A 13,473-nucleotide genomic window follows, 5' to 3' on the forward strand; every position below is an offset into this window, starting at 1 on the left:
GGAAATGCAAAGGAAAGGGCGAGAAAGTTATGGCTGCTAGGGATTATTTTGGGAGATGAAAGGGAGTGTTTGAGGGTGGCTGTGAGATGAGAATGAGCTACGATTTTGGGCTGATGGGATATAAGGAGAAAGGGGAAAATGTTATGAGTCGTTGATCTTTTTGATCAACGACTGAGATTTAAATAGGTTGGGTCGAGTGTAGGGGGTTGTGGACTGGGGCAGACCCGTTGGGTCATTTGGTTTGGGCTGCTAAAGGGTTAAATGGAGACGGGCTAACTGTTTTGGGCCTAATTTTGGTCCGAAATTAGCCCTATGTTGGGTTATAAATTAAATATATGAAATTTGTTAAAAATAATTTATAAAAAGTATTTAATAAATAATAAAAATATTACTTATACACTAAAATGGTTAAAAATAATTGCTTAACATTATAAGAATATAAAAATTCTATTTTTGCATAAATAATGTAATATATATAATTATGTGTAGAATATAGGCTATTATTGCAAAAAGTATGTAAATAACTCAAAAATACAAATATAATTATATGAAATAAAGCAAAATATTATAAGACATACAAGTAAGTGTGAATAATAAGTTTGGATGATTAAGTCATCGCAAAATAATTTTAAAGGATAATAATAAATATTTGAACAATTGATGATAATGCAAATACTTATGACTTTTGTAAATTTGATATTAATAAAAATATGAAGGCAGAATTGGGTATCAACAACTGCCCCTCTTTACCCGGGAATGATAAAAAAGTTATTGGATAAAGAAATTGAGGACCAATTTTGTCCGGAATGAGTGAGGATGATGTGTTTTTGAAAAAAATGGTAGTCGAACCCTGGTTCCTGAATTGCCTACATATCCCTGGTGTTACGGGAATCAGGTCGTGTGTACTTCTGGATCCAACGGCGAAGGCAACTGATGGAGTTATTATAAGAGTAGTCGTATGTTTCGAAAAATGATGCTTTGGATATGATAGTGTCGTGAGTAACGGATAATTTTAGGTGGAGCTATGAATGCGAATTTGAACATTACGGACGTGTAAGGCGAATATTTGAGCGGTTACGGGATAAAGGATAATCAATTGCTGATCATCGATTACGTTTGTGATGATCGAAGGATGTGAACGTTGTGAATAGAAACCGAAGTGAGAATTGCTCCTGTTTGTAGAATGGTTACCTCTCGAGATACCTGCAAAGATTAAAACACGATGCATGCAAATATATAGGGTTATTGCGGAAATTTAAACATGATGCAAATTTCCTTCGGACCATGAGAGTTGTCTTTGGACGATGAGGATGATGTCCTTAGACCATGACATCCTGGGCCATGAAGCATATGATAAGGGATTTGCAGGCCAAGAAATGGTGTCCTAGGGCCATGAGGATGGTGCCTCTAGACTATGACGCCTTTGAATAATGATATGCAGTTCTGAGAGATCCTCAGGCCATGGCATGATGTCTTCGGGCTATAAGGGTGATGCCTTTAGACTATGACGCCTTCGAATAATGTGGCGATGTTTCAACCCATGAAATTCAAAGATACGGATATATCTATCATTTGATAGAGGGAACGAGTGATGCTTAGTCATATGCGAGAACGAGACAAGGTAACACTTAGCCTTATATATAATGAGGGCAGTGCTTAACTCAATATAGAGGAAGGCGGCGTTTAACCTTATGCGATAGTGGAGGCAGTGCTTAGCCTCATGCAATGTGATGGAGACATTGCTTAGTCTTATGCAATAAAAAGGCATCGTTTAGCCTTATGCAATAGTGGAGGCAATGCTTAGCCTCATGCAAATATGACTGAGATAGTGCTTAGTCTCATGCAAGGAAAGGCAGTATTTAGCCTTATGCAATAATGGAGGCAGGGCCTAGCCTCATGCAATGTGATGGAGACAATGCTTAGTCTCATGCAAGGAAAGGCAGTGTTTAGCCTTATGCAATAATGGAGGCAGTGCTTAGCCTCATGCAAATGTAACATAGACAGTGCTTTGTCTCATGCAAGGAAGGCAACATTTAGACTTATGCAATAACGGAGGCAATGCTTAGCCTCATGCAATGTGATGGAGACAGTGCTTAGTCTCATGCAAGGAAAGGTAGCGTTTATCCTTATGAAATAATGTAGGCAATGCTTAGCCTCATGCAATGTGATAGATATTGTGCTTAGTCTCATGCAAGGAAAGGCAGCGTTTAGCCTTATGCAATAATGGAGGCAGTGCTTAGCTTGATGTAATGAATGAGGGTAGTGCTTAGCCCTATGTAGAGAAAGTCAGTGTTTGGCCTTATGAAATGATAAGGGAAGTTCTTAGCCCTATGCAATGCAGTGAGGGTAGTGCTTAGCCATATGCAGAGGAAGATGAATATTAAATATGAGAAAGATAATGATTCTTAGCTTGACGCATCTGTGCTTGGCGACTTTTGTCTTTGTGAAGATAGTGATCTTCTTCTATGTATGTATTTGCGGACGTGCTTGTCGTGTACATTATGCCTGCATCGAAAGAAAAATCGTGAGTTTCGTGGAAAATGTTGGTCCATGCCTTTGATTCTCCATTTTGTCTTTGCTCCTTGTCTTGATGTCTTGTTCGAGTCGCCCTTGATAACGTCTGGCTACTACAGAAGGTGAAATATTTGTGATAAATTATTTATAAAACGCAGTTGTTCAAAATATGCGACGATGCATAAAACAAATAATTTTGTCAAATTGGTGACTGTGACACGTTTTGAGACAATTGCAACCTCCTCAACTCGGAATTTTGAGAACCCTCCTCAAAATTCTATCCCAGTTTAAATACATACTTCCGACAATGCATTTCTTGGTGATCCTTGACATAATGAGATTGACAAACTCGAAATCTTTCCCCAGTTTCTGACCATAAAGGGGAATGAGGATTTTATTATGATGTGACTGAACTCACAAGGTTGCCTACATATCCCCTCTAAAATGGGAATCAGGTCAAGCGTAGTTCAAGTTACATCAAATAGAAAGTGCAAACATAACCTTAAACATAATATCTCTTGACTGCGTCTGAATTGATAGGTTTTGGACATATTTCTACATCCATCTCTGCGAGTATAAGCGCTCCTCCCTTTTGCTTCGTCCTGATGCGGGAAGATCCGTTTCAACATCAATTGCCCCAATGTGAATTGCCTCGATTAGACCTTTTTGTTGACATACTGCGTTTATCCTCTTACCATCAATGAGATCAAGTTGCTCATACCAGCTCCGTACCCATTCCGCATCGCTGAGCTCGGCCTCTTGTATGATTCTTATGGAAGGAATCTCCACTTCGGTGGGAATAACGGCTTCAGTACCATATACCAGTAGATAGGGGGTTTCTCCAGTTGATGTACGAACTATGGTGCGGTACCCGAGCAAAGCAAACAGTAGCTTCTCATGCCATTTCTTGTAGTTGTCCACCATCTTCCTCAATATCTTATTGATGTTCTTGTTGGCGGCTTCTACGACTCCATTCATCTGCAGCCTGTATGCTGTAGAATTCCGATGCTTGATCTTGAATGTTTCACACATAAGTTTCATCAGATCACTATTGAGATTTGCGGCATTATCAGTAATGATTGACTCAGGTACTCCAAATCGATAAACGATAGGATCCTAGACGAAATCCGCTACGACCTTCTTGGTCACAGCCTTATAGGAAGTGGCTTCAACCCCTTTTAGTGAAGTAATCTATAGCCACCAAAATGAACCGATGTCCATTTGAAGCAGCGGGTTCAATTGGTCCAATGACATCCATGCTCCAAGCAGAGAAATACCAGGGTGAACTCGTTGTATTGAGTTCGTTGGGCGGCACCCTTATCATGTCAGCATGTACCTGCCATTGGTGGCACTTTCGAACATATTTGATGCAGTTTGTCTCCATAGTCATCCAGAAATACCCTGCCCTTAATATCTTCTAGGCCAAAACGAACTCGTTCATGTGAGGTTCGCAGGTTTCGGCGGGCAATTCTTCAAGCAATCTAGATGCCTCCTTGGCATCGACACATCACAGCAATCCCAAATCAGGAGTCCTTCTATACAGAATTCCTCCACTCTGATAGAAGTGGTTTGCCAATCTTCGAAGCGTGCACTTCTGAGTGTGTGTGGCATTTTCTTGGTATTCCCCTTTCTCCAAATACTCCTTGATATCGTGAAACCATGGGTTTCCGTCAAACTCCTCTTCAGCATGAGCGTAATAAGTTGGCTGTTTACGAATCTCTATCGGGATAGGATTGATAAAATTCTTGTCTCGATGTTGTATGATGGAAGACAAGGTTGCCAATGCATCTGCGAACTCATTCAGAATCCTTGGAACATGTTTGAATTCTATCTTTGTGAACCTCTTGATCAACTCTTATGCATAATGCAAGTATGGCAATATTTTAGTATTCGTAGTAAACCATTCTCCCAATACTTTCTGTACCAATAGATCTGAATCACCGATTACTAGCAATTCCTGAATATTCATGTCCTTGGCCAATCTGAGTCCCAAGATGCATGCCTCATATTCCGCCATATTGTTGGTACATGTGAACCTGAGTTTTGCGGATACTGGATAATATTAGCCAGTTTCTAAAACTAAAACAACTTTGATGCCCACTCCTTTGAAGTTTGCTGCTCCATCAAAAAACATCCTCCAACCGTCATATGTTTTGGCAATATCTTCACTATAAACGACACTTCCTCATCTAGAAAATACATCTTTAATGGTTTGTATTCTCCGTCTACGGGGTTCTCTACTAAGTGATTGTCCAATGCTTGCCCCTTGCTAACTTTTGAGTCACACAAATGATATCGAACTCACTTTGCAGTATCTGCCACTTTGCTAACTTACCTATAGGCATGGATTTTTGAAAGATATATTTTAGTGGGTCCATCCTTGATATGAGATATGTGGTATATGCACAGAAATAATGTCTCAACTTCTGGGCTATCCATGTCAAAGCACAACAGGTGCGCTCTAGTAAAGAATAACGGGCCTCGTAAGGTGTGAACTTCTTATTCAGATAATATATCGCCTACTCATTCCTCCCGGTTTCATCATGTTGCCCCAGAACGAAACCAAAGGCTCCATTCAACACGGATAGATACAGTAACAGATGTCTTCTTGGCTTTGGCGGGACCATACGGGCGGTTTAGATAAGTACTCCTTAATTTTGTCGAAAGTTTTCTGACATTCTTTGGTCCAGTCCGTCGCAGCATCTTTTCTTAGCATCTTGAAGATCAGCTCAAATATCGCCGTTGATTGTGCTATAAATGGCTGATATAATTTAGGCGTCCTAGAAAGCTCATCATATCCTTCTTTGGCGGTGGCAAGTCCTGAATAGCTTTGATTTTTGACTGATCTAGCTCAATACCATGCCGGCTGACGATGAAGCCTAACAACTTCCCAATAAGGACTCCGAGGCACATTTTACAGGGTTGAACTTCAAATTGTATTTTCAAAGTCTGTCAAAAAACTTTCTCAGGTCTGCTATGTGATCTGAACTTCTCTTAGATTTGATGATAACATCATCCATATACACCTCTATCTCTTTGTGTATCATATCGTGGAAAAGAGTCATCATGGCTCTCATGTAGGTGACCCCAACATTCTTCAAACCAAATGGCATCATTTTGTAATAATATATCCCCCATGGCATGATAAAGGTTGTCTTTTTGGCGTCTTCTTCGTCCATCCAAATCTGGTGGTACCCTGCGAAGCAATCCACAAAGAATTGGATTTCATACTTGGCGCAGTGGTCGATCAGTATGTGTATGTTGGGCAACGGGAAATTATCCTTAGGACTTGCTTTGTTCAAATCTCGATAGTCAACACATACCCTAACTTTCCCATCCTTCTTCGGAACCGGCACAATGTTGGCTAACCATGTCGGGTATTCGACCACTCGAAGGACCTTGGATTTGATTTGCTTGGTAACCTCTTCCCTTATTTTCAGACTTATATCTGGCTTGAATTTCCCGAGCTTCTGTTTTATCAGCGGACACATGGAGCTGGTAGGTAGCTTGTGAGCTACTATAGATGTGCTTAACCTAGTCATGTCGTCGTAGGACCATGCGAAAATATCCTCTTATTCTTTTAGGAACCGGATGTACTCTTCCCTCACTGACGGTGATAAATGAATGCTTATGTGAGTATCCTTTAACATTTCGGAATCTCCTAAGTTAACTGCCTCAGTTTCCTCCAAGTTGGACTTTGGTTTGTTCTCAAAATTCTCTACTTCTTTGACAATTTTCTCAGGTATTATATCATCTTCTAAATCCTCCGAATTATTTTCCTTATGTTGCGTTGTCTTATTACATGTCGTAGTCCTAGGTTCATCGGGATATGTAATAATTACGCTGAAATGAATGTAGAAAGATAATAATAAATAAACGAAAAGCAATAATGCATTAATAAAACATTAAATTGTCAACAAGTACGACTTGATGGCTCGAGTAATTATTTCAAAACAAAGTACTGAAAATGTCTTAAATTCTCAAAAACAATTTTAAAAATAAATTATGCTAATTCTGCCAAGGCTACAAAGATACTCGACGAGCTCGGGATGGTGCAGCAGTCCAGTTCATTGACAACGGCTCCTTCTCCCACTGTCTGAATGGTAAGATCTTCCTCCCCCTCCTCCTCTAAAAACAGCTTCCTCATACTGGCAAAAATCTCGTCTTCCTCGAATCCTCAAATCACGTTAGTCTGGCAGAATGTCTAGTGCAATGGTGATATGGGTTGTTCCATCGGATAGTAATCAGTGCACCATGGCGGTGTCCAATCCTGGTATTCTTGCACAGTAAATTCATGCATGAGTCCAAAGGTTGTGCCATGATATTGTGCTTTTATGGGTTCTCTGATCCCCTGAAGCTTTCGGCCAAGACCCTTGCCTGGTTCATATCCCAACCACATCAATATGCTTTCTATCTTATTGCTCCACCATCGATCCTTCTCAATTGTGTTTACCCGCTCAATGCGGTTTTATGTTTCTCCACCCAATTTCCTTCTATTTTCGATAACTAGAATAGTCTGGTTGGTGTAGATAGGGTTGCTTCCGTCTCCATGAATGATCACCTCTTGATGATTCCACTCAAACTTCACAACCTGATGCAGAGTAGAAGGGACTACCCCAGCTGCGTGTATCCATGATCGTTACAACAACATGTTGTAAGTCACAAATATGTTTAGCACTTGGAATTCGACATCAAACTAGGTCGGGCCCATCTATAGATCAAGGTTGATTTCCTCAATAGTGGCTCTCTGAGATCCATCGAACACTTTCACATTCTTGCTTCCCATCTGTATCTCATGTAGGCCTTTACCTAGTCTTTTCAGAGTGGTCAGCGGGCATATGTTCAAGCTCGAACCTCTATCTATCAAGACCCTGGCAATGAACTTATCTTCAAATTTCACAGTGATGTGTTACACTTTGTTGTAACTCAACCATTCTGGTGGTAGCTCATCTTCGTGGAAATTAATTTTATGACTCTCCAGTACCTGTCTTACCATGTTATCCATCTCACCACTAGTGATACCGGCAGGCACATAAGCTTCACTTAATACTTTCATCAAGGTGTTCTTGTGCGCGTTTGAATTTTGCAATAGCGACAAGATGGATATTTGGGCGGGTGTCTTGTTCTGATGATCAATAACTGAATACTCTCTTGCTTGTACCTTCCTTCAAAGATCGGCAGTGCCCGTCTCAATGACGGGTGGCTTAGATACATTTTCTTTGCTTGTTCCTCCAAGATTCTCAAGTGTGTAAACTCTGCCAGTTCTAGTCATACCTTGCGCAACACCTGTCTCTTCCATCTTGGCTTTTCCTTTTTTTCATGCCTCCGCAACATAATCCCATGGGATGGCACCAGACTTATAAGACGGTGTGGGAGCTACCATCACAGTGAAAGGCATAGCTATCTCGACCTCAAACGGTGCCTGGGTTTGTACCACAATTGGCAAAAAGGTGACATGAGATGTTTTAGGAGCATCCCCCTCTCGAATAAGTCCAATGGACCCCTTATGGTCCTATTCCTCATCAGTTTCTATCACATTCATGCCCTCGCCCCTACGGGAGAGGGTTATTACGGATATTTGGTGTGGCTTCCTTTGCCTGTATAACATAGGTGTCGATGAGTGTCTGAATCTGGTTCTTCAACATGCAGCATTCCTCAATGGTATGACCCTTCATGCCTAAGTGATAGGCATAAGTTTTGTTGGGGTTAACCCACTGGGAAGGGTTCTAAAAAGAAACAGCAAGAATAGGGGTGACATAACCAGCAGCCTTTAGTATCTCATACAGTTAGGTTGTACATGGGTTCGGCAATTGGGGTGTATTGTTTGGGAGTTCTGTGATCAAAGTTTGGTTGTGGCTTCGGGTAGTTTTGGCGGGCGGGTGGAGGCGAATGGTAATATGCAGGTTCGGTGTTATAGGCATGGTAGGTGGTGGCAGGGTATTATTATTTTGGAGGTCATGGTTGATATGTTGTTGGAGGTGTTTGGTACGTAAGGGGAGACTTGGGGCCTTGGGCTACCATCACGGCACCCACTTCGTTCTTTTTCGAGATACCTCCTAATTGCAAGGCTTTGTTTATGGCTTGTCATGCCTCGAAATTGGTCACCATACCACTCTTGATTCCTTCTTCTATCCTTTCTACTAACTTGATGATGTCTGAGAATTTTTGATTCTCAATAACCATCAACCTTTCGTAAAACTGCGGATCCCGAGCTGTAATAAAGAACTTGTTCATTTGTTCTTCTTTAAGTGGCAGCCTTACCTTGGCAGCCTCTGATCTCCAACGAGTAGCATACTCGCGAAAGGTTTCTGTCGGCTTCTTCTTGAGGTTCTGGATATAGAAAATGTCTGGTGCATTCTCTGCATTGAACCTGAATCTGTTCATGAAATCGGATGCCATGCTCACCCAATTCGCCTACTTCTTTGGATTATGACTGATATACCAAGATAATGCGTCTCCTGTAAGACTTCACATGAATAGTTTCATGTGAATTTGTTCATTCTTACCCATTCCTACAAGCTTGTCGCAGTAGGTTCTTAGATGTACCTTTGGATCACCAGTGCCATTAAACATCTCAAACTTTGGAGGTTTGTAACCCTCCGATAGTTCTACATCTGGTTGGATACACAAATCTTTGTAGTTTATATCTTCAACACCCTTCCCACATTCAACACTCTGGAATCTCTCTGTCAGTGTCTTGAGTTCTTCTGCCATGTTTCGAATGAGCAGGTCCTTCTCGGTTGGCTCACGTGTGTATAGGGTTTGTTGTGGGGTATGGGGTAAGGTTTATACAAATATCGGGTTGCCTTGATGAGTTCCAAGAACTTAGGTATATGGGTGATCATTGATTGAAATTTGAGGGGGATCAGGGGTAAGTTGTGGTGCGTTTTAAGGAGTGTGATAAGTGGTGGTTTGCGAATATTGGGTCGGGTATTGATGGTGTTGTTGAGGGGTGTGCACTGGTGGTGGATTAATGTTTTGGTGAGGTGCGGGATTGTGATACTGGTGCGTTGCGGGAGGATTCTAAGCTATGTGTGGTGGATTTTTGTTTTGTGTATTTTGCGGCGATGTTTGGTTCTGAGTGGTTGTGCTTTTCTGGTTGATGTCTGGAACATTTAGGGTAAGGGAGAGGTTTTCCAGATTTCAGACATGCTCAAGCTCACCTTACAGCTCTAGGATTTTCTTCTCCAAACGTAAGACCAACTCATTATGTCCTGGCATACTTCTTCCATCCAAGGTTTCAACATTCTCTGCCATGGTAACATTGTCTTTTTGGCTACCACTTTGATCATCCATCCTCCCCTTGCCTTTGTTTTTCGGATCGCTAGGTGGAGGAGGAGGTGGAGGACCTCTGTATCTGGTGTGGTAAGTTTATAATGCCAGAATTCAAGAACCAACCTTTGGGAATGAGTGTAATCAAAGAAAGAAAAAAAAATAAAAGGTAACCAAGTCAATAAAACGAAGTAAAAGAGTGTTTGCAATATTTAAGCATATATCATAAGGTCATGCAATAATTCGTGTCCTAATTTTGGAGACCTCATTATGCCTGAGGTAAACCTAAGCAAAACATAGACTTGGAGAAAAAAATTCATGCCAATGTTTGCCTCATTCCATTAGTGCGAAAATAAGCCAAATCAATATTTCACTAAATCGACAATAATTATAAAGTCAATAATGCCATTAACCCTTATTACATCAAAATCTAATCTAATCTAGAAAGCAGTAAAGGACATTATCTCCTAGTCTACTTGCTCCCTGAAAGACCTTCTTCATGCTTGGCTCTCTTGACCCCGTCAATCACATTTCCCAGATTGCGCATGTCTAGTAGCAAGTAAGCCTTTGTCATCTTCCCTCTTTCATCATCGTCCATGCCTTGACAATCCCAAAGCCTCGTTCTTATTTTTCCTTCTAGTTCCATAAATCCTTATTCTAGATATTCTAACCTCTTTGTCGACTTATTGAAAATCTCCTTCCATTCTCTTATCGCCTCCATGTTCACTTTATGTTGTTCCAGATTCTTAGCTTCTGAGTCGAACACCCTTTTATGGAGCCTCTTATGCTTCACCTGTGCCTCATCCACCTTATCTCTGATCCTATCTTTCAGATTGACTCCCGGTTTGACGTCCCCAGCTATGTTGTCCTCCAACCACGAGAGATAGTAGTACATATGACCAGCGTGATACCTGTCCGGGTCAATATTCTCTCTTTCCACGATGATCTCCTGGTTCCATATGTGTTAGGCCTCAACCTTGAATGGGATAACATCTCCTTTAAAATCTGCTTTATACTGAACCATGTTAGAAAACTGAAGTATAACTTGTTTCCTCCCAGCTTGCCTCATTACTCTTATACGAGCGTAAGGGAATATGCCTCACAGCCCGATCAGTACTAAGTGAGTAGTTCCTTTGGATCTGATGATGAACTCACTACTAGGAAACCATTCAAACATCCAATGCACTTGCTCATCTGTCAGACTACTGAAGAAATGCACCGATCCTACAGTATTTTCAGGCTTTGCAAACCTGTCTAGAATGAACGTCATCTTTTTTGGATGATGACTGGCTATGTAGTCATTCAGCAGCCAAACTTGTAGCAAGAGATTACAACCCTCTAAATGACCGCACCCATGCATGCACCGATCCAGAGGACGGTATATCTCAGCTAAGATCATCGGGATGATAGTGTACTTTTGACTCTCAATACCCTCCATTAAGGTCTTGGCGACCATGGCTAAGCGAGTATGAATTTTTCTCCCTTGCATCAAAAAGATCAACAAACCCATGAAACAGGCTATGAAATCATAAACCTAGTGGTGCACGCATCCCAAAGAGGTAATGGATAAGTCCTCATGATGAAGGCGATATGATTTGCTATGCCTATAACGCTCATAGAGAAATTCAAAGGTGATGTATGATTTCTTCAGATAGACTAGTTCATCATTCTTCTTAAAATCGAGCATTTTTAGAAAACCGCGTGGAGTGCGATTCTTTGGCACCAATAGTCCTGGACTATTCCATGGTAATTTGGCGAAACCCCCTATTTCTTCTAGGAGAGGAGTCATTTCTATATTGCCAAATCAGAAAACAACTTTCTTCTCATCCCAGAACATGGTAGCAGCCTCGATCAGTTTCCTGTTTAGTTGAATGTTCAGCAAGGATGGCAGGTTACCCAATACCTTTCTCACATGATTTCTGTCAAAGGGCGCAAGGTCATTCCACTAGTCAATTAGCAGAGGCAGGATATTCTGGACCATAGCGAACCTGGGGATTTTATGCTTCATTTTCTGCAAACAAATAAAAGTTAGCCCTCTCCCCTTCCAGATTTGACTATTTATACAATAATGATCAGCATGTTGACACGTTTTCTCCAAGTAATGCACATAATATGATGGTGTCCTTTGGGATTATGGAAATCCCGTTGGACTTTGGACAAGGTTCATCTAAACGGGTTGTTACATCAATGATGTCTCAATCCGTACTAGGTTTAGCATGATGCATGTACATTTAAGATCGGATTATGGTTTCTAGAAAGGTCTAGATTGATACTCTCAAGTGGACAACCTGAGCCTGAGAGGGAAAGGCACGGGACTGTCGACTGCACCGCTGATCGACTAGTCTACTGCAAATAAGCCTTCCCGATTTAAAAGGTTATTTTTTTAGGGAAGAGCGGACACTCATCAAGAACTGCTATGTTGATAATAAGTACGAGTGAAGTGTGATGTGGAGCGTGCTTTATGCAAAAATAGTACCACATTGCCAAATATTTACATGATAAAAGTGCATAAAAACAGTAAATAATATAAACAGGAGAAAGAAAAGGGGAAAAACAAAAGAGAGAAGTCAGTTTAACTCATGAAAACATGCGAGAACATAATTAAATGAAGAAAATAGGGAGATGGGGACGGGAAAGACATGATCTAGAAGTCTTAAACAAGAAAAGAGAAACGGGGATGTGCATGTGATAGCAAAAAAAATAGTGAATAAGGAAAGGGATGTCATCAAATAATCCACATAAGTCAACTTCATCATGGTAAGAGTGTAAGTCGAAAATTCCTAGCAGAGTCGCCATGATGTCGCACCCCGTTTTCCCGTGAAAGCGGGTTTCGACATGTGACAACTCTTTAAATTCGTATTAAAAGAGAACAGTCGCCACCTATTTGCAAATAACTTAGTATTTACTAGTCCGTGTTACCAAAGACGGGTAAGGGCTCAAGTTACCTCGAATAAAAGATATTAGGCACTCTTCGAGGTCCACAACTGTGGATCCCGGTTGAAGTTACACTATGTGGATTATTGTATTGTGATTAAACGAAGTGATCATATAAGTAAAGGAAGACATGGAATTTAATGGTTCTATTGTAAACTAAATCGAGCGACAATTAATCTATATATACAAGTCTTTTGAGGTTACAAGGTACGACTTAACTATTTTGTATTTGATGACTAAATGTGAACAACAAACATATAAAAGGAAGAGGTTCCTAAGTTTCTTTAGCCTAAAGGATCACCCCGTGAAACATAAATAATACTCCGCAACTCCCTTGAGGTAGGGGTTGCTCATATTATTCAGCAGGCACAGACTATCATCTCCTGCTACTCGATTACTATGTTAAAGTTGTTTACTTAAGGGCACTCTAATTCAATTCTAGATCGTATCCTGCGCGTGCACTACCCCTCCCATGCCTATAGTCTAGGACGCTTTGGACCTATTGTTGGGGGTTGTAGACTCTACTTAGGATGCTCAAAAATGATAAAACTAGCGCACATTCAAAACATATAGGACTTCACATGAATGCAATAAAAGACTCAAATTAACCCCCACACATAAACAGAGAATGCATGCAGCAGATTAGGCAGTAGCCAATTTCAGAGTTGAGAAGCATTATAGTTGTTAAATCCTATAGGTATGATTTCTAGGTAATTTTGATTTCCAATATTGTACAGGTAGTATTGCAGCTTT

The 13,473-nt window shown here is 40.8% G+C and overlaps 2 protein-coding genes across 2 annotated transcripts; both read right to left on the reverse strand.

The window, feature by feature from the left end:
- Positions 1-3,069: 3,069 nt before the first annotated feature.
- LOC138897698 (uncharacterized) lies at positions 3,070-3,546 on the reverse strand. The gene has a single exon (XM_070183702.1). It carries the CDS (start codon positions 3,544-3,546, stop codon positions 3,070-3,072), a length of 477 nt encoding a protein of 158 aa, XP_070039803.1.
- A 475-nt stretch (positions 3,547-4,021) lies between these two features.
- Positions 4,022-4,531, reverse strand: LOC138897699 (uncharacterized). Its single transcript, XM_070183703.1, has 2 exons — positions 4,439-4,531; positions 4,022-4,357 (listed from the first exon to the last, which is right to left on the reverse strand). Exons 1-2 carry the CDS (start codon positions 4,529-4,531, stop codon positions 4,022-4,024), a joined length of 429 nt encoding a protein of 142 aa, XP_070039804.1.
- Between the last annotated feature and the right edge of the window lie 8,942 nt (positions 4,532-13,473).

This window comes from Nicotiana tomentosiformis, chromosome 8 (assembly GCF_000390325.3).
Source record: "Nicotiana tomentosiformis chromosome 8, ASM39032v3, whole genome shotgun sequence".
NCBI lineage: Eukaryota > Viridiplantae > Streptophyta > Magnoliopsida > Solanales > Solanaceae > Nicotiana > Nicotiana tomentosiformis.